Genomic DNA, 22,642 nt, shown 5'->3' with positions numbered 1-22,642 from the left:
GAGTTCCCAGTGCATCCCTCTTCTGCGTGCCTGGCTTTTTGAGTTGAAGTACTTCAGAAATTTGACTGTCCTTATATTTTTCTATTTGTCAGAACTGAACATGCTGTAGGTACTAAACAAATATCAGGCAAAGAATGACTGCAATAATAAGATAGCTAATTTTGTAATGAAGCACGCTGAGATGCTAGCTGGAATTACTTGCCACAAAAATTCTAAGAAATGTTGAAATTGCCGATAAATAGACAAAATAGATTTCTGAGAAGCAAAACAGTGACAGCTATTTTGAAAGGAGAGGGAAAATTGCCCATAATGAGAGTGATGAAGTCAGTAAACTATTAACCATTTATAGTTGGTATTCTAGGGAAATATAATGAACTATGTGAATGTCAGATCCTTTTTTTCTTTTTTTTTTTTTTTTTTTAATGCACACAGGAGTTTCACATGTACTCACAACTGACTTAAAGTCCCCAGAAAAACAAAACTTGTCAACTCCAGCCAAAGAGTTAGACTACTCCCAGCTAAGCCAGGGTGATGTCATTTATCTTTTTTCAAAATAACTAAGAAAATAATCAAATGTCTTAAATGAGAAGGTGACTGCAGACAGTCTTTGCTAGTTTCATCCACTAATGAAGTGAATAGTAGCAATAGTTGACACTTCTATTGTGTCTTTCATCTCAAAACACCTTAATCAATTTCATATCCATTTAGACACAACTTTTAGCTCTTACATATAGAATCATAGAATCGTTTAGCTTGGAAAAGACCTTTAAGATCATCAAGTCCAATCGTTAACCTAACCCTGCTAAGTCCACCACTAAAAGATATCCCGAAGCGCCTCATCCACACGTCTTTTAAATACCTCCAGGGATGGTGATTCAACCACCTGCCTGGGTAGCCTGTTCCAATATCTGACAACCCTTTCAGTGAAGAAATTTTTTCTAATATCCAGCCTAAACCTCCCCTGGTGCAACCTGGGGCCATTTCCTCTTGTCCTATCACTCGTTACTTGGGAGAAGAGACCAGCACCCACCTCACCACAACCCCTTTTCTGGTAAATTGTAGAGAGCGGTAAGGTCTCCCCTCAGCCTCCTCTTCTCCAGACTGAACAACCCCAGTTCCCTCAGCTGCTCCTCAGAAGACTTGTGTTCCAGACCCCTCACCAGCTTTGTTGCCCTTCTCTGGACACACTCCAGCACCTCAATGTCCTTCTTGTAGTGAGGGGCCCAAAACTGAACACAGTATTCGAGGTGCGGCCTCACCAGTGCCGAGTACAGGGGCACGATCACCTCCCTGCTCCTGCTGGCCACACTATTTCTGATACAGGCCAGGATGCCATTGGCCTTCTTGGCCACCTGGGCACACTGCTGGCTCATATTCAGCTGGTTGTCAATCAACACCCCCAGGTCCTTTTCCACCAGGCAGCTTTCCAGCCACTCATCCCCAAGCCTGTAGCGTTGCATGGGGTTGTTGTGACCAAAGTGCAGGACCCGGCACTTGGCCTTGTTGAACCTCATACAATTGGCCTCGGCCCGTCGATCCAGCCTGTCCAGATCCCTCTGCAGAGCCTTCCTACCCTCAAGCAGATCAACACTCCCGCCCAACTTGGTGTCATCTGCAAACTTGCTGAGGGTGCACTCCATCCCCTCATCCAGATCATTGATAAAGATATTAAACAGAACTGGCCCCAGTACTGAGCCCTGGGGAACACCACTTGTGACCGGCCACCAACTGGATTTAACTCCATTCACCACAACCCTTCAGGCCCGGCCGTCCAGCCTGTTTTTTACCCAGTAAAGACTGCGCCCTTACAAGCCATGAGCAGCCCATATGACTGAAATCAAATCGCAGAAGCGACAGGGCAACACACAGCAAAAAATCAGTTGTATTTTTAAGTTCAAAAAGTGAAGGATTTTTTTTTTTATCGGTTGAGACTATATGGGAAGATGTTCAAGAGATTAAAAAGACACTCCAGCTACAGTTTACACTTGTAACAGTCATGATAGAACATTATTTCTGAAGGGGATTAAGTATTTGGGACCTTAAGATCCTTTCCTACCCAGGTGACGATGAGGTGAGTTCTACAAAGGCATATCAATGTTATGAAACATGTTTGACCCAATCTTTGGTATAGGTGAAGTTTTTCCCATTTATGCTTCTTGTTAGCAAGATAATAAGCCAAAAAAAAAAAAAATCTAACTAAACATTGTCTGAGTGGTGATAATCCATTGATGTATCAGCTTGCTTCATTTAACGGGCTTTAAGCTCTAAGCCTTTAAAAGTATGTTCATGTGCTTAACATGGCTAATTCCACTGAAAATGTAATAAAATTTAGTTCACTTCATTGTATGGACAATGCCATGGACAATACTAAATTTAAGATAATTATATGAAATTTAAATAAAAGGTAGCAATTACCACTGTAAAAATGTCTGGATAACCAAAATTTATCTACAGTAGATTGGGATATTATGGACAAGGTTAAGAAATATCTATTCCTTAGTCTTAAGTTTGCATTTCCATTGGTTAAAACCAAACCCAAATGTTTTCTGATGAGACTAAATAGTTTCTCAGACTAGCTTTGTACCTTTTAGGGAAGTTTGATTCCTTGACTTGTGAATCTTTGGGAAACCTAACTTCTACTGAACTAGAAAAGAAATCTTTTTGATCAATTAGATATATTCCTATTCTAGCATTATTCCATTTTTAGTCTCATTAAGTAATACATAATTTTATATTGTTAGGACATATCTCTTTTTTTCCTGGAAACATTAGATTGAAATCATTGCCTGAAACCACATACGAGGACTTGAGAATGTGTACAGTGAGAAGCCTGGCAAAGCCTGTGTTCACAGAAACATTTTTCTTTACACCATTCTTTTGGCAAAAATAAGATATAACAAAAAAAGGTGAGACTACTTCATAAGCCAGCAGATTAAGATCTGCATTTACTCAAATTTGAAGAGCCTCCTGATTATTACTGTCTTTTGTATATCAGAAAGACATACAAGATGAATTAGGACATGCATCATATGTATTTTTTTTCTTGAATATTCATCTGACTCAGATAATCATATTTGCCATCTAGAAAATACTCTGTGTGACATGGTTAGATCAAAGTCAGCTGATAGAACTGGAAGATGAAACCAGAGCTCACTGCTCAGGCTGATCTGCCCAAGATGGCAGTACTGAAATGCAGGCAGTAAAGAAGGCCAAGTTGAATAATTTAAAACATTGACCAGAAAGGCCAGGCAGTTGCATGTAAGTTTCATCATGTTACTGTTTTACATAATTTCAGGTACAACTAAAATGTGCTTAAAAGTTTTGGAGAACTGTAAAACTTAGTGACAAGTGATACATTATTAATGCTTGCATAGGTAATTTTGAGTGCTTTTATTAATATCTAATTCTGTTAGCTAGCAAAGCTGTGATGGAAAAAAGTTTTAACTAAAGCAAGGTTATTTAGGTTGGAAGATCACTCTATCCAGTCTTACGTAATCTTCAAATATTAGAGACACCAAACTTGGAGAATATTGTTAATATCCTGCAGGGAGGAGGGAGAAATAATAAAAAGGAAAATTTCTTTTTCAGTGGAAGGCTACGGAAACGAGACACAGCATAAAGAAGTTGAGAACGCTTACTCAGATTTAGAGAATGATAATGTTCCTCTAGCAGATGTTAAAGTGAATATGCCTGAATGAATTCATGTACATGAACAAATGCGTATACACGTAGACACTCATATACCCCTTAACTCTGAATTCAGTGTTCAGCTCAAAAAGCTTGCCTGGATTAAATCTAGAGTAATGGAACATCATATGAAAAGCAAACTCTTTCTGCTGATCTGAGTAATTTAGTATACCTTTATATCTTCATGTCACAGTATCCATTTCACTTACATTACAAGAAAATAAGATGCTTTTATAAGTATATACTAATATAATAATAAGTTTAAGCAATATTCTCACAATGAATGTTCAGATCCTGTCTTTTTGAACGTAGGAGTACATGAGTAGGGCAGGGAAATTACTAGTTCCACCTACAAACTAACAAGAGGGAAGGTAGGCATATAAAGGAGAAACCAGTCAGAAAATTGCAAATGCCAGAGGGAACTACAAGGTAAAACAAAGAAAGGGAGGAGTGTTAATTTCTGTCTGCTTTTTGGCAAAGGCTCATGGCCCAGAAAATGTCTTCTCTTTGGCCATTATTGGTAGACCTGCTTCCCTTGTGCTGCACTCTGGCCAAGTTTTATAAATTAAAGAGGGTTGGGAATAATCAATACTTAAAACAAGAAATCTCTAAGGAAACCCATAATTTACAGGAAATTATCTTAATTCACTAAATGACGTCAGTTCTTCAGGTTAATAGCATAAGTGTAGACTGTGACTCTAGCAGGTATGCAGTCAATGGAAGCAAGAAGGTTTGGGAGAGATTAAAAAAATCAAGGTGTTAAATATTCCATTTCTGTTATCTCGGTAGTGCAATGGGAAACAGGCATATTCTTTAGCTCAGTACATACAATGTTTGCCATTGCATCTCAGATTTCTATATGCGCTTCTATGCATCTAGGCAATAATCCCCACATCCTCAAGTTCTGCAGGTAGGTTAATTTAACCGGCTCATTTAACTCAATATTGGTGAGGCAATAGTGCTATAAATATGAGAGCATGTAAGCTTCCTTCACATTTTGTGAGCATAGAAGAAAGAATTATAGGTTTGCCAGATGTTGGCTAAAGTATTGATATTTTTCAAGCCTAAATTTCATGTACTTTTCTAATTGACTAAGTTAATTTTCAATTCTGCTAAAACTAATGTTAGATATCTCATCCAGAATGTTTTATGCAAAGCTACACTTCAAGGGGTTCTGAAGACCTCCCAGTGAATAAGCTCTGTAATCCCTTCCAAAATTTTTGCTTTATAAATAAAACACAAAATTGTTGTAATACAAATTGAGAAGCAGAAATCAGTATGTTGGCCTTGTGGTTTCTCTCACTATAAGAAGGTGGACAGACAAATCCTTCTTGCACACTCCTTAAGTTTCGTTGCTATGAACCCACAGACACAATAACACAGATGCATGCTGTGCGTTTGCTGTATCTCTGCTTTGCCTTCTTTATGCAGTCTCCAAATCCTCATGATATTAATTATGGAAGTTATTTAAAATACTCTAGGCCAAGATTTTCCATGTGTTTCAGTCACACAACTTCAGATACTTAAAAGAGAGGTCCAATTTTCAGGAAAAGCTAGCCATTCAGCTGTTGAAAAAGCAGGTTCTGTCATTTATTTTAAAGTAGAGTCTCAAAATATATTCATTTTTAAAGACTATATGCTTAAAGTATATAGGGAGTAGTGCTACAGATCTGTAATATTTGGCTGTAGTTCCTTCTCTCCTTTCTGCTTCTCTGCTTTCAGCAGGACCTCAGGGAGTCTTATAATTTTAAAATTTACTACAGAGTGGTGGGTTTTTTGGTATTCAGGATCTGTAGTTCTTAGTTTTTCCTACTTCCTCTCTGTTCCCCAGTTTCCTTCTGTCCTCTGTACTCAACGAAAATAGTTCACAAACCAGAGACTGGTGTTGGTGGAGCTGTGCAAGGCACAGAGGCGCGATGCGGAGTCTATGGGATGAGAGTGGATAATACCGGCAAAGGTGCCTGGCAGGAAGACAAAGGAAATTCAACATCCTCAGACCTGCCCCAGTGAGTGCTGCACTGCTGTGCCCCCGCACGCCCCAGACCCACCCACCCATCCTCAGTCCTCTCCCTGCTCCACTCTCAAAGGTCCACCTCAGCAGGGAGAGCTGATAGCGGCCTCCTGTGCCCAAGCCTTCCCATTTCACAGTCCTGTAAATCTCTACAGAGTTGGGCTAAGTCATAAATGGGACAGATAAGATGTCAAAAGAGTCCAACCCAGCTATTCCAGCTGTAGCAAAGGTTACCTCTGCAGGGAGAGGGGGGGAAATATGCAGCTGGGGGTAGTAACTGCTTTGCTTGTCCTAGATTAATCCCCTACCCAGTGGCAATAAATAATTTAGGGAGTTTGGAGCTGGTACCCGCAGAGGCAAATCACTTTGGGAAGGTGGATAAAGCTGGGCACTTTGCTATTGTCAAACTGTTTGTGTTCTTATTTAAAAGGCCAAAATGCAGAATGACACTGAGTTTTGATGCTGTTGCACAAAACAAAAGCACCTGCCCTCCCTCTGCAACTCCTCCATCTGCACAGTCTCCTGGTGTCCCCTGGTGCATCAAGAGTTGAGGAGTCCCAGTCTCAGCAGTAAGGTGTCCAACAAGCAATCACAAAACTTTGTCTTAGTAAATTAGTATTAAGTATTATAGAAGTAGCAAGGAGAAGAGAGCCTGCAACTTTGATCCAAATCAAATGTTTCAGCGGCTCCATAGGCAAAGCCAGGGAGGATATTTGGGAGTGTAACACTGTCAAAGAAAAATGAGCATTTTTAGGCTGTGTACAGGCAAATAATGCAGCTATCAATGATGAGCTGTAAAGGGCAGATTGGATTTAAAGGAGAGAGTGAGAGGGAGAAAGAAGGAACAGAGGACAAAACTACAAACTAGAAAATGTCTACCTAATCACCGCAGGAAAGAAGAGAGGAACCCTTGAAACTTTCCCCATCCGGTTCCCTTTTCCTCCTTGTCGTCTCACCTGTAGTGGCTTGTTTTGGTGAGGAGTCTGCAGTGCTCTGCCATATGGAGTAGAAGGGCAGTGTAACAATAACTACAGAAATGTGATTTAGGATGAAGAGCAAGAAGTAGGTAAACTTTCTATTGCCCATATTAGAAATGCATAAAATCAGTTTACCTGCGTTTTCTACTGGCATGGGCAAGGTAGGCACTTGCACGAAGCGATAGTTGGGCATGAAAAAATGGCAGGACTTGACCACTCTTCCTGCATAAGGAAAAGCAGACTGAATGTAGTTGTGCCACTGAAGGACAGTTAAGCCACGGCCACCGAGAGACAAGAGGGAATCTGTCTGGCAGCTGTTGGCACAGGGAAAGGAGGGTCTTCAGGGTGTGGCAGCTGAGGTTTTGCCTGTCATCCCCACCCTGCATACAGACCTTGAGCAACAAGATTCAGTGTTGATGCACAGCTGAGAAACTGCTCTAAAGCAGGACCAATACAGCCCCCCAGACTATAGGTTTCAAAACACTTTAGACTGAGGTTAGCTGCCAAGAAAAACCCCATACCACCTTTTTCCACATCACCGACTGCTCATTTTACCACCGCATACTTACCACTGACACAGGTGTTTTTGTCACTGTGCTGGGAACTGGATTGGGGAATTAATGGGGGTTAAAAGTCACCTTTTTGGGGGCAAGTGGGAGACAATTAGTTCCCTGCTCTGGTACATCTAATGGAAACACAAATACTTGTGCCAATAGAAGGAAGAGAGTAGCACAGGGCAGATAGGAGTGGGATTGCTTCTTTTGGCAGCATCTCCAGCTTGAAGTATTCTTGAAATTGTGGCCTCAAGCAGTTGATAGAGAATGAGAAAAGGCCCTGTCTTTTCCAAGGCCTGTTCCCAGCAATCAGGTAATATTTTGTGTAATAGCAGTCAGATCCAACACTTCCCAAAGTCCCTGGAACTTTGCTATCCTTGTGCATTAAATAGTCTTATGTGCTTGCTACGATTAACCTTTATTAAGCACATATTTGACCACTGTTATATTTTGTTGAGTTTTTTTTTAATATAATCGCACATTTCACTCTTGCTCCATTAATATTTTTTCCAGTCCTCATGTTCCAATATGAAATTCCTATCTTTTTTGTATATTTAGGCTTTCTGGCATTGTTCTGCTGCCAAATGTCTTTATCATCTTAGACCGTATGCAGGGTAAAGCCTGCCCTTTTATATGTGTCAGTGATTCAGGCAGTTGTCCTGTGTTATTCCATGTCTCCTCACCAGTAGCACAGTCTCTCTTCAGGAAATGGAGAAAGCTGGCTTAAGTGCAAACTTGGTGGCCTGTGTAGGTAAGTAAGTTAATCTTCTCTATTGCTTTTTGTTCTGCTTAATCTGAAACAAGTTATAGAGAACATTTAATTGTGTACTTTCTATGAAAAGCTTGTTAACAGGCTAGTTTGTCTAGCACACAGGGAAGACGATATTGTATAATGTCATGACGAAAACCATCACAGCAATCTATGGCTTTAGATATGTAGGTAATATCAGAGAATGATCGAGTGCATCTTCACAGACAAGAATTATATGATTTGTTCAAAAGCTGCAACTAGATCTTTTTTTACTGAATAATTAAGGTAGTTCAGGATTTGTTTGTAGAGGGGCTTCCAAGAAAGAGCTAGCAAGAATACTCATTTAAATGTGGAACATAAATACAGATTGGGATTTTCTACTGTCAAACCAAAATCTTCCTAGAAAGGGAATTGAAATAAAACTTATTAAGTTCTAAGTAAAGCTCACTAAAAATGTGTTGAAACAAGTCCTTGTTCAAAAAACAAGTTCTCACAGCAGCACTGAAGCATTTTGTATTAAAAAAAAAAAATCTTCGCCCTTTTCTGGGCAAGAAAAATTGTGTTGTTTTAAAATTATTGTTAATTATAACAGTTTGGAATGGATGGTCATATTCAGTTCTATGTAAGTGGAAGCATGGGAATGTTCATTATTGTTGTCTCTTTATTTGTATTACTAGAAGCTGAAGATTTGCCCACAAATTTATAATGTCAGACAAGAGAAAAGAGGAATATGATCTATTTGATCAAGTGCAGACACCTATTACGTAAATATTGTATAGCTCTGTCCACAAGTGAGCTAAATAATAGTAAGAGTAACTCCCACCCAGTACCAGGAAACATTTCCCCCTTCCTAAAGCCCATGTCTATATACAAGATGAATGTAAATGTGCGTCTGTCTTTAAAGCTTACCTAGTCAAATTGGTAGATTGCAGATATTTAAAATCAGGTAAAGCTGCTCCAGCCACCCTCATCAGACAAGGGGAACGAGTGAACGGAGGCAATGACAATGTTAGTAAATAAAAAATGGTCAATGCCATTCTCAGGCACATAGTTTTGCTCGCAAACTTGCTGCCTCCCAAAATGTGCCCAAACACCGAAGCAGCGTGGCACGTGGCTCAGGATGTACCCCATGGCTCTTGGTGCTTCCTGCTGGAAAACTGTCCCCAGGGGAATGGGCACAAGTAACACAGAGCCATTCATACCCCTTCCCCCAAGAATTGGGAATGGTCTCCCCTGTGCTAACTCCCCAGCTCTGCCCAGGACCTGGTCGGAAGCATGTATCTGGCCCCAGCTAAAGTGTGTCAGGGACTGCTCTAGCCACTAAACCTTGCAAACAGTCATTGTCCAATGCCTGTGAACATTCCCAGCTTGATTTATAGGTAATATAGAAGTTAGCCAAAGAGTCGTGTTGATGAGTGTGATAGTGATGTCAGTGCATCAGCAGTCTAGCATGTTATGCTTAATTGTAGAGCTTAATGTATAATTACCAGGGATTTATTGCAGTGAGTTATTATGGAAACGTAAATAGATGGAAGAGCCTTTGCGCTCCAGTTGAGAGCCACGTGTTTAACAGGGGGTACTTTGTACTTGCATCCAGCTCTGGCCTCAAAGGCCTATGTATTAGAGAGCTCTTGATATGCTCCACCATTTGCATCTACAGATGTGCTTCAATTTTTGTTGGCCTTTGCCTCCAATTGCTCCCTGCTGTATATACCATACTCATAAGGGAGAAACATAAATCGACTAAATTTGTGGATGCTTATAATCACAGACTTACCTAGGCTAAAAGGGATCTCTGGAGATCATCCAGTCTGGACCCCTCCAGTGGGTGGCAATGAACATCTAATAAACTCCTGCTCTGAGCGTTCGACTGACTCTGTAGGAAGATGAGGATCGTAATGAATATTTACAATTGGGTGTCCAAAATATGCAATGTGAATGTCACCCTGAGGGAACATTAACTTTGAAAAATCACCTTATATTTCTGAAAGGCTTCCACATCTCATACTTTCATACTTTGAAATCTCTTTCCTATTTGTTCAGATTCTATAAGGGAGGAAAATACTCTACTTTAATTAAATGGGAAAGAAAATACTCTCAATTTGCTTTGCAAGAATTTTTCTTTACAAAGGTAAGTGGTAAGAAAATATCTAGTTCCCTTCCTTGAAATGATAATTTAGAAAGGCTTCCTAATCCATTTTTACACTCCTTTATTGCCTTGTTTTCTTAAAAGAATGCCACAGTGAGAAGAGAGCTGGCTTTATGTCGGGGCTTTGATTTTTGTACTACAAATCATAAAATAAATAATTCCACTGAGAAATAAGGCCACAGCAGCTGTATTGCCTTTGCAAAAACAAAGTGTTACCCTGAAGTCTTCCTGTGGCAGATTTAAGCCACTGCCTTTACACAGTGTTGTAACAGAAGTTTTTGGGGTATTCTTTAGTGTATTTCTCTTCTATTCTTTTAAATGGTCATATTTCTTCTCTGGCCAACTCTGCTGACATTGTATCAGTGCTGATGGAGCTGTTTGGAGGTAGGTGACAGAACTGTCACCGTATCAGTCTCACCATTAAGCTGTCAATTCCACAGCAGCATTTGGAAGTGAATCAGACACTTCCACTGACATTGTACCACAACATGTGAAAGACACTTCTATTCCTTTGGATGTGCAGGAGACACTTTCATTTACGGAAAGGACCCACTGATACTCTTGTACTGCACACAAGGATTAGTCAGACTCTTCAGGGAAATCAAGGGAAGCTGGTGTCAGTACAAACTCTACCTCCGTCAGGTTTCAGCTGTCCCAGCTGTCTAGCGTAATTGCCCATCACGGTTAAACTTCCACTATGGACACATAAACTGAACACTTTCAGTGACATTGTGCTGTTCTGTTGATTTGATATCCCCACCCACTGTGAACACAACTTTATAAAGACAGTGTCAAAGTGAAATCTACTTTTCCATGATTAATAAATAAATAAGGTTTTAAGATAACTATCCCGTTTCTTCTACTGAGAATGTAATATTGAAAGCACCCCGCTTCCTCTTCCTACAGAATGAAGCACACTGCTTATTCATGCTGTCCATTTTCTTCTGCATCAACACCCTCAACACCCATTCCTACGCTTTTTTTTTTTTTAACTTTATTTTATGTATTTATAAATCTTCTTTGATGAGAGTCAGGACCTGCTACAAGCAGATGGATTATCTTTTATATTCTGGGCCTGGCTCTACCTGGGACAACAGAGTTCACAGAATCACTGCGGTTGGAAAAGACCTGTAAGATCATCAAGTCCAACCATCAATCCAACACCACCATGCCCACTAAACCATGTCCCACAATGCCACGTCCACACGTTCCTTGAACACCTTGACCTATGTCAAGATACAGCAGTAGTAAAATCTAAATAGGAAATAATCAAGGACACTGCTGCTAGAACAAGAAGTCCCCAGATTCTTGGCACAAATTTAAACCTTATAATCCCATATTAAAACCTGGTAACAATGTCAGTGTGCACTCATATGAGCTGCTTACGTGTGGAGCTGCTGTTATAAGAGGAAGGCATTAACACTGTAAGTAGGCTATACAAATAGTAGAACCACAAAGGAAAATTTGAGGTCATCAGCTCCTACAGTTATGAGCTTGCATAAGTATATGGAGACAGAAGTGCAATATTAAACACAGTTTTTAATTCTGATTAAAGATAGACTGCACTGGTCAGGCATAGTTTTATAACAGGAACTTAAATTTGGATTAAATCTTGTTATCCTCAAAAGCTGTTCTTAAAACGGGTGAAAATATTTTATTATTTAACTCTCTTTCTCTGTACATATATATATATATATAAAGTCTCTCTATGCATATGCATATCTGTATATGCATAGAGTTTTTATATATATATTGCATATATATACATAGTGTGTGTGTATATAGTCTTACACAATGCACATTGACTAGCTTTTGCATATAGCATCTTTTTCAAAACGGATAAAGATTAAGCATAAAGTTGATGTCTCCAAACCTGGTTCCCCGTGCCTTTTTTTTTTTCTTTTTTTTTTTCCTTTTTTTTTTCCTTTTTTTTTTCCATTTTTTTTTCCTTTTTTTTTCTTTACTACAGTTATTATTTTTATTAATCTCAGGAAATTAAAAAGAGACTGAAAATGCATAGGGTCTGCATCTGAATTCACTTGAGGAATGAATTGCAGGGGGAAGTTATTTCTGGCACGGTGCTTTGAAAATTAAGCTCTAGAACGTTTGTACTTTAACATTATAAACAGATTTTACCATTTTGTATTACTTTAAAACAGTATTTTGTATGAGAGTGAACAGTCTCTCAACCATGGAGATGAGACAAAACCTATGGAGAAAGGAAATTACAGCATAATGGAAATGATGGCCGGGAGCCATACCACCCTGGGCTGTGAGCTCATCCGAAGAGACATGCCAAGCTGAGCTGATTTGGTCAGTGCTTCAATTCGGGATCTCTGAGGAAACCTCCGAGGTTGCCGGAGGAAGTGGTGGTGGCAACGTTGTAGGTGGTACGCTCTGATCTTGAGTCACCATTAGGTCAATAACCTGTGTGATGGGAGCGAGCAGGATTTCCTGGAAGAGTTGTGGGCATGATGTGAAACCGCAGTCCCGCGTATCAGGGATTATTTAAAGACCACCATGGACTTTGTGTGAAAGGTGAAATTGGTAACCCTGGGGTACCAATCACATTTCAGTATGAGCCTTTCTTACGTAATTTCTCAAAGTTACTCCAATATTTGCTCCTCCTTGGGACAGCAGAATAAAACCAGTAACGTAATGCCAGACTGCTGGAGTATTGAAAAAAGTTCAAACTCCACTGAAACAGACTTTCACTCTAAATCCTGTCATTAACTCGAATGAGCCTTGGATCACATCCGGAGTCCTTAATGTAGGACTGCAATAGGGCTAATCTGTTTTTGAAGGAGCTCCTCTCTTTTCGTGCATTTACCACTTGGGCAATTCTGCCTTTGCCTTTCAGCCGTAATCACCAGCCGTTACTCACAGATGCTGTCAGGCCCTGTCGTGCTCTCAGAGCAGCCCGACTCCGGATTGTTTTCCTCCCCAACCCTGCTATGGTGTAGTGACACTATGACTTTACATTCTTCCCAGAAACAATGACATGAATCTGATTTATAACTGGTGGTAAAACTTTATTATTCAAGTTTAGATGTAACAGACATCTTTGCTGCCTGAAGATTGTTTGCATAAGAAATACACCAAGAACATGTTTGTGAGTAGAAATGAACATGCACTATGAAAACCAAAAAACAAAACAAAACAAAAACCCAAAACAAAACAAAACAAAAAACACATCCATGTGTTGTAAGGACAAAACATTAAGAGCCAACATTCTAGAGTCAAATCAGGGCTACAAGTTTAATGATGGTTTTTAGCAACATGAAGTCATTCTTTATGAAGTACTTTTTTTTTTTCTTTTTTTTTTTTCCCTTTTCCTGCTGGTGAATTTTCTATAAGCTAAATTTACAATGGCATTTTGAGATGTTTCCTTTTCTCCTGTTCTCCTTCTACATAGAGCTCAGAGGCCAAAATGATAGGAATGGAAAACTGTGGTTGCTGTTACAACGTTTATTCTAAGAATTTTACTTTACTAAGTGTACTCAAAAACCCAAAGAAACTGGTATTTATCTGGCTGGCAGCCATTAAATCGTTGTCTTTTAACCTCTTAAAAAGAGGTAAATGGCGGTATATGTGATTACTATATAGGTAGCATCTCACCAACTGCCATACCATTCCAGAGCTGGCTGAATGAAATGAAATCGTGAGGAAGAGGGTAGGGAGGAATCCTATTCTGGGGTGAGGAAATTATGTAAATCATTCTACTTGGCCCATCTTAACTTTATAGAAAAGTTTAGAAGGGATTTCTTACTTATCTATCACATTTGGGATACACTGACAAATTGCTCGCTATTCTTTGCCAAGCATAACTGTCTCCACAGAAGCAGAAGGAAATATATCTACCCTTCTGGCTGAACAGAAGTGAACTTCTAATCTCTTTGGCTTTTCCTGACCAGTATTAGGAATTAGCATGTTAAGTCAGCCAAGAAAAATCAATACAGGAGCAAGAAGGGGAATTTAGACATCCTGGGCAAAAAGCAGATGGTAGACAACAGCCTTAGCACATCAAGCAAGTAGTTATGACTACAAAGCAACACTGTCCAGTCCAAAGATGGACTTGAAAGTCTGTCCCTCAACTGAAGACTAATACACAGTTGCCAAACAGGTCTCCCCACTGCACAACCACTACGTTTCAGCACTGTATACAATTAGTATCGGTCACTTTTGTCTTGCTGCCCCTCTAAATAATTTCTCACCCACAGCATGCCCCAACTTTCTGAGATGTCTCCATGTTCTCTCTCTTTAAAACTGTCACAGTGTGTAACAGTACATTTTCTAGGCAAAACCAAGATACAAGTATCCAGCATTCCTCCCCGCCTTTCTGGATGGTCCACAAAAACTAAGGGGGGAGTTTCATCAGCACAGTGGCAACTGGGTGCAAAACTTCTTTTGGAAAGCACTCTTAGTTTAGCACCTGAACGCAAACTGTGCTCTGGAAATTGTCTCCCGCTGCATCGACCTCGGGGGCAGCAGCCACGGAGTGATAGCTTAGAGACAGTCCGGTTTGCAGAAGATGCTGCATGACGGTTCCGCTATACAGAGTCTTAATGGAAACACTGTTCCCGTTCTGCAATATGATTAATGACAGGCACCACAAATCCTCTGGTTTTGAACCATCTACTTATTTTGTGGTCCAGTTTGAGATACATTTTAAGATATCAAACTACCATTCCTTACTAAGAGTAGTACAACACCTTGAAGACACTGGCAAGCTGAGAACAAAGAATGATTCTCTGAAAGTTTAATTTTTTTAAGTTTTAATTAAACTGCTGTTAAGTTGATTGAAATGCAGTGGGTGCAGTAATTACTTATGTGTGCTAACAGTGGTTTCTACCTGAGAGTTATTAAATAAGATTATTCTTTTTCAATGTTAGGATTTATTTTTCTTTTCAATAATATCCATTGTGAGGGGGTCTGGAAGAGGGTTGGAGTCACCTCTCTGTTAAGAAAAACTGTGCTCCCCTCCCACCCCAATCAAAGAGAACAGGCTATGGCAAAATCCCATTTCTTACAAAGCAGAAATCTTAGAACATCTCAATATGTCATGGCAAGAACAATGAATTTTTTTCAGATTTGATTTGCACCATCTAGGTGTGAATTATTAACACTCAAAAATCTGTCTTGTTCTTTGCATTCATAAGATTTCATTTCTCCTCATCCCCAAACCCTGATATACGTGTATTTCCTGTTATTGGCCTCTGCTTCTGAGTTTAGCAAGAGGTGTTACGAAATACAGGGTGGTGCTCAACTCTTATAATGCGCATGTCCCCCATAAAATATTTTGTCGTGAAGATGCAGCTTCCACCAATGAAGAAGCCACAGGAACTGGTAGGTCTTAAAAGAAGTAAGTCAAACCAGTAACTACTGATAACCGGCAGGCAGCTACCTCTGAAGCTGATAAAAATCACTGCTTAGTGAGTCTAACGTTTCTTGGAAAAGCTGAAAAGGACACACGCTGGACCCTGATGTAACAAAACGAGGGCAATCTATCTCAGTCCCCACAGAAAAAAAAAGAAACAAAAAAATACCCAACAAAAATAAATCCACAAAAACCAAGTCAGAACTTATTACTGGAGAACAATAGTAAAAACATAACCAGACTTTGTCTGGCACTGGTATCAAGCAGGAGATTCACCTAAAAAATAGAAGAAGAACAATGTGGCCCAATATCCTTTGCTAACCTAGAACACTATTGAAGGGTTATAGAACACAACCGTGAACAGCTTGAGTGGGACTCTCCATATACTGCTCACGGGTGCAGAAGCAATGGGTGGAGCAGGAAGGAATGCAAGCCTAATGCTGAACAATAGCCTGTCTGTGCCTAACAAATCAGAGAAACTGTGCAATAACGTTTCATCTGTGTGAAAATGTAACACCTAAAATACTGCCGAGGTCAGCAAGACCTGTGGTGATCAGCTGTGTAAGTGCTTCTCATGCATGGTGATGTTTGTTGCCGGCTGCTTTAGGCACATTATTTTTCAGAAGACTATCAAAGTGCTGAACGTTTAGGCCAGTTCCTCCCTGGTTTTCCTTTTGCCAACCCCTGTAAGATATTTCCTATCACCTCTCCTTTTATCTTCCACCTCCCTGTCTATCTGGTTAAGTATCTTATAAGTGCACCAAATTCTAGAAGGGAGAGTGGTGAGATTCAGGTAAGTTAAATACAAGAACTTTTTTTTTATGATGCTTTAGTTTCAATTACATGAAAATCTGAGAAAGGCGGCATGTAAGTGAGATCAGAATAGGACCCTTTACATATAATCTCAAGTGAGGACTTAGTCCAGAGATATTTTTATAGAACATTTTAAAAAATAAAACGCATGAATGGAGAAATAAAAGACAACATAATATCAGAAAGACATTTTAAACTTCATTCGCTGCAACATTCATGAACCAGTTGAGCTACACCTGCCATCCAACCATAAGGAACTAAGACCCTGCACTGCGAGAAAGAAACAAACCCAAACAAAACAAAAAAGCAACTGCGTAATATTGTAAAAATGGAGTGCAATGCTACTACAGAATGCAATAAAACACCAGTGCTGCATCGTCAAACAGCACTTATCAAAATAATTTCTGAAATGTTTCTTCTGAAACACAGACAAAGCAATAAAAAGAGGATATATGTTTATCATTTTAAGCATAACAATGTGAGTTAAGAGCTTAAGAATACAAAAGTACTTGGAATGAATAGTGCTACCCTTTTTTTCCTAAGTAGGCATAAAAATATTTTCATTTCCTTCTTGTTTTTCCATACCATTAATATGAACAAATTTCATTCATTTCATGTTATCGTTTACAACTTTAATGCACACACACAGAAAAAAAGATACCTACTGCAATAGAAATAGTTGCTTCATTACCTTGTTTGCTACATTTGCAAATGTAAACAGCGAGGCAGAGCCAGAACTGACTCTAATGCATGATGGAATATCTTTGTTGCATACGTACACTGTAGAAAATAATTATTCAATATGTCAGGCACCATTATTTGAAATGTAATACATTAATATTTACTAGAAAAATAAGGTTTTTTCTATTTGTTCTCCCAACTTCTTTAATGAAATAAGTTAATCTGACAGTGCATCCAGTAGCTTGTAATATCTTCTACATCCCTGTGGCAAAATAATAAACTACTGGTTGGGACACTATAATGAAAATGATTAAAGTCAGTTCTTGTACACCCTTGTAGCAAGCATGGAGGCTCGTCTAACAGCACCTTTAACCAATTATTTAATATTTAGTTATTTAGCCCTATTTCCCTGAGCAGTTATGCTGAGGAGCTTTCCCTTCATGGATAGTTTTTACAAAGCTTTAAGTATTAAAAAGTACTATGAAGACATTTAATGCTACTTAGCAAAAGCTGGTATAAGTCTACTGAAGGGATTGACTGGTATGTATAGCAATGTTAAGCTTGTGGAGAAGTTGCCTTAGACTTTAAGGTTTAGAAATGTAATATATTAAAAATATATTAAAATAAAATACAGCAGGTTACCTTGTTCTATGCAAATTAAACCCCGAGTGTGGCTTCTGTATTAGAGACTTCACTTGCACAAAATGGTTTTCCTAGGCTAACGTGTGCCAGAAAGAATGTAGTGATAAAATGGTGGCTAAAAATCAGCTGAGTCTGAGAAACACCTAGATGAAATTGCTGCCAAAGCTTCAAGGACATAATGATCCTAAGGCATGTTTTAGGGCAGAAATTAGCCCAAATTAAAGAAAAGAAAATGACCTTTTAACATCTGTATATTTAACAAGTCTAGTTCTTATATACAATGTGCATATGTTCACTATACCCCTGCAGCAGTATATACATATACACATCTTTGCACTCTTGCCAGTTATGTCTCTTACACAGTAGCAAAGGTATTAATTGTCCGGTAAAATTTTCTCAAGGTTATTCGCCATGATTCACTGCATTCTGGTTAGCTTTGGTGGGCCGTGTCCTGTATAATTATCTTCTCCCCCTTCTGGCCACCATCCAGCTGTTCTTTTTTTCTTGGTAACCCACTCATTTAAAAGGAAAAAAAAAAAAAGAAAAAAAAAGGAAAAAAAAAAGAAGAAAAAGGAAAAAAAAAAAAACAGAAAAGAACAAGGGATTTAATATTGGATAAGGCATGCTCTCTATATGAAGTGCTTTATAGGTCTTCACAAGACATTACAAGCTATTGAATTCCCATCAAGGAAACCTATTTCTGTTTAATTGTGCTAAGTGCTAAGGTTTACTCTTTAGGTTTTCCATTCTTTTCAGCTTGTGCATTGTTCCTGTGTAGGCCCCTCTGGATGTGAGTTGTGAAGTCATACTTGTCCGTGCAAAGATGCTGGCATATGCTGCACTGGAAAGGTCCACTGTCACCATGGCAACTCATATGCAAAGCATACATCACTTCATCCAGAAAGACAATGCCACAGTGCACACACTTGGTAGAAAGTTCATCTTGAGTACTTCTATCGACTTTCTCTGTTTTTACTACATTCAAGGGACCTTCATTTTTTACATTTGGTGGTGCCTTACTCTTTTCCTTGGAGGCACCATTTGCAGTTGGCCCAGGTCTGGAATGCTTTATCGCCAAATCTAGAGGAATGTCATTGTCTGATCCGACAGCTGAAAAATGAGGAGGCAGATTAAAGGTGGGATAAGGCACATAGTTTTGGCAAGGATTTGGTAGGCCAGGCACGTGACTCAAGTAGTGTGGATTCCCAGGAACAGACAGCTTATATTTACTCCAGAATCTCAGCCAGTCAGCTTCACTCTGGAAGTCATTGTGTACAAACGGAAGTCCAAAAAGCGGGTACTGGTATTTTTCAATAGGGCTTCCAGGTGGTGAATAGTTTGGGTGTTTCGCAGGTCTCATGTATTTTTCTATCGGGCTGCCTCTCTCTGAGCTTCCTTTCCCTTCTGATATCGATGAACTGTTTCCTGGGTCTCCAGTACTTTCCTGAGGACTTTTTATCTGAATGTGCAAAGGTTGCATCCTTTTGTGAATATCCAGAGTTTGGCTGACCAATATTGGCTGCTGAGCAGAATGGCTTTTAGTCAATGAACCTGGGGCCTCATATTTACTGAGGCTGGGAAGTTGAATTTCTCTCTGATGACCTTCAGGTAAATGATCCTCTGACCTCCTCTCTAAGGGGCTTCCATTGACTTGTTCCTCACTGCTACCCCTCTGCTGTTTGTTTAGCTGCTCAGCCTGAAGTGCCTCCGGGTTAAGGCGCTTTCTTGTTCGTCTCCTAATGATCTGCTCACCATTGTTCTGCTTAATGATGTTTAAAGGCCTGGGAGTCTGCATGGAACACACACATAATGAACAAAAGGAAAAAAGAAAGACACATTAAACAAATCTACGAGACCACGCTCACGCAAATTTATCTTTTCTTTCATGAAGACTTGTAACAGTTTTATGGGAATGACCAAATTTCAACCCAAATGCTGGTTCCTGGCCCCTCATGCTTAGAGTAAATTATGAATTGGTTTGTTTTATCAAACTAAGTCAACTGCCTTAGACATACTGTACCTGTTTACTAAAAAGGCATGAAGTATCCAAGCTGTCAAAGCATTTATTACCCCTTACTCCTGAAAAATTCGGGGGGAGACATGCTGAAAGTGGGTGCTGAGAGCTGGGGATGAGGTGGGAGATCCCAGCCCTATGCACTAGCATTATTCTATCCACCATGTCACCAGAGCTGGTACTGGGCAGGGGTTTGCACAGATCACACTATCACAAGAATTGAGTAATACGTTGATACCTACCCCCCTTTGACACGGATAGAAAATGCAAACAAATACAGGGCTTGCTGACCACCGCTGCTGTCACCTAGCAAAAGGGCTGCAGGTCCACTGTGGTGGCGAGTGGGATGATGGTGGCTGGAAAGGGACCAAGAAGGATGGAGAAGAAAGCCCAGGAAAGCTTTTCCTATGCACCAAAAGGTCTACCTGGGACTTTGGTACCAACTCCCCCTCCTTCATCCCTACTGTATTTCCTTCTAAATATTACCGATGTTGTGCTGCTAAGTCATGAGGAAGAGAAGGTGTCCCCTGAAGGTGGGAAAAAAAGGGTCTGTAAAGAAAAAAGCATCGCCGAAGAGGCAGAGGCAAAAACCAAGTGAGGACTTCTGTTTCCATTTGCTAGGTCAGGGTAGGTGGCCTATTTAGATGAGAACTGAAAATACTTTTGCATGAAGAAAAAACAAATAGTACAAGGAAGGACAGCAGCCAGGCCTCTTTGAAAGGTCCCTCAACAGGAGGGCAATGGTATGTGAATGAAAGATGGTGCCGTAACATTGGTACGTGTTGCTCTACTGGGCAGATGTTAAAACAACAAAAACTACCCAAAAGTCATTCAGTTTGGTGTGCTGGCAGTTGCCATTTGTCTCGTCCAAATGCACACATAATCCTATTTTGGTTGGAGGCCAGAAAAGTGCCCCACACAGTATTCCACTTACATGTTTATTTGGAAATTTTCTTTTTAACATTGTTTTAAAGTGCAGATTAAATTTTGGCGTACAGTCAACATCCAAAACAATCTGTACCTTGACTGTAACATAATTTATATATAATCATAACTTTGAGTTAATATAAAAATATACAGAGCTGGAAGAGCACTCACTCTATTATTTGTAGAGATCTAGTTTCTCTCTTGACTTGCCATCTTCCTCTCCTCTTTCACCTATTTATTTCCCTGAGATTGGCTTATTCTTAATAGTTAACTATATTTTAGGCAGTGCAGCTACTTTTTAAGATTTTACTTTCTATTAAAACTCTGAATCAAAAGAAATATACAATTCTATTTAGATTTTAACAAGCAAAAACTAAACTTAGCAAAAAAACAGCACCTGAACCAGCCTCCTCAAACAGATCAAAGTTGAGGCAAAATCATGTTAGGTAAAATTAGAATATTTTCTATGTAAATTCTATGCAAATCAAGTTTATAGTTTGTAGAATCAATAGCCAATTGATATGCATAAGCATATACTCTTTATTACAAGCTCAGTGTAATTTCCTCACCTTTTTATGACAATTGTAACATGTCATACTGACATGCTGTGTGCGATCTTACAATATTGTTGGTGTTGCTCACATTAAACTTTTGTTTATACACTACAGACCATTTTCATATGGCTTCTGGATAACCTTTCAATAGTTTGGAAATACTTTTAGTCTTACTCTTCATGCTACAGGTATGACGTCTGATCGTGGAAGTGGTTAAAAGAAACTTCTTCATACCTGTGATTGAGGACCCTCACACACCTGTTGGCAGCTCTGGCTCTTCAAAATTACATGCCATTAGGAGTTAAAGGCTGTAGGTCCAACTTAAAAATTCTTCTGTACTCATCTGAGTAGTCTTTAGCTCATTAAAACATTAAACTACTCACATTTTCCTTATTCGTAGTAGCAAGATGCAGATAGAAATATTCTGTATTTGGTTGCAACTAAGGCAGACAGAAAAGTTTAAGCTCTCTTCTTGATTTTCAGTGGGGCATTAAATTCAGAAAATAGTGAAAACATTACCAGAACTTTACTTTTAAAATGCCCTACGTCAGATCCTTAATTATATGTTATACATAATATACTGAGTATGATCACAAAAATTTTTCTGCCATCTCTATATCAATTGGCAATCTCCCTACCCAAAATATATGAGTAACTTTTAAAAAAAGAATCACAAAATTCAGCAAATAGTTCATTAAATTATTGTCATTAGACTTCCTAGATACCACGGGAAATGGGAGTGATCTCTCCACTAGCAGATCACGTATGTCTAATCCTAGAATAATCTGCTGTAACTCCTCACTGAAGTAGTCTGAGGATGTGGCCAAGGAATCACTATGGAACAAAATCTAGTTTTCCATGACCAAGTTAGAGCTGTTAAAAAATGAGGAACAGCACCACAATAATAATGGTCAAATTCATGATTCTGGGGAGACAAGGGATATACCTTTCCCTGTCAGCAAATGTGAATGTTGTGTACATGTTTGCACTGAACTGCATTTTTTTCACTAAAACTATTTTAATAATTGACCATTGGAATATTATTACACATTTCTTAACATAGTTGTCTGCATTAGAGGAGAGAAATGTGAAAAACCTGGCAAACTTAATGTAAATGACCCCTAGATAGACTGAACATTTCTGAAAACATGTTGAAAAATTATTCAAGGGTATCATACAAATGGAAATGTGACTTATAGCAGAAATCACTACCGTGTTAACATTTGTCAGTCACTACCACCTAGCAGTATCTGACAGACCATAGATTTTTCTTATTAAATAAAAGTAAAAAAGGGACTTTAGAGGTAAGTGTATTATACACGTTCTTAAGTTAATGAGGACAGTAATTCTAGATAGTGATAATCCAATCAAAAGGGAGCTATAAAATGTGCAAACCTACTATAGGTGAATTTTACTCAGCTGTGTAGCATAATTTAGTTTAACGGGGTGGCTCACAGAAGGGAACAGTTCTATTCCCTTGAATTTTTATAATTCCAGACGTTTAC

The 22,642-nt window shown here is 39.2% G+C and overlaps 1 protein-coding gene across 3 annotated transcripts in view; it reads right to left on the bottom strand.

The window, feature by feature from the left end:
* Positions 1-18,369: 18,369 nt before the first annotated feature.
* TRPS1 (transcriptional repressor GATA binding 1) overlaps positions 18,370-22,642 on the bottom strand; it is a 176,711-nt gene continuing 172,438 nt past the window's right edge. For all 3 annotated transcript variants that reach the window (XM_059815596.1, XM_059815594.1, XM_059815595.1), the window contains exon 6: positions 18,370-19,431. In XM_059815596.1, coding sequence (XP_059671579.1) covers positions 18,370-19,431 — 1,062 coding nt within the window. The remainder of the gene's footprint in view (positions 19,432-22,642) is intronic.

Source organism: Gavia stellata, chromosome 3 (assembly GCF_030936135.1).
Source record: "Gavia stellata isolate bGavSte3 chromosome 3, bGavSte3.hap2, whole genome shotgun sequence".
NCBI classification, from domain to species: domain Eukaryota; kingdom Metazoa; phylum Chordata; class Aves; order Gaviiformes; family Gaviidae; genus Gavia; species Gavia stellata.
This window is presented reverse-complemented; position numbering and strand designations above follow the sequence as displayed.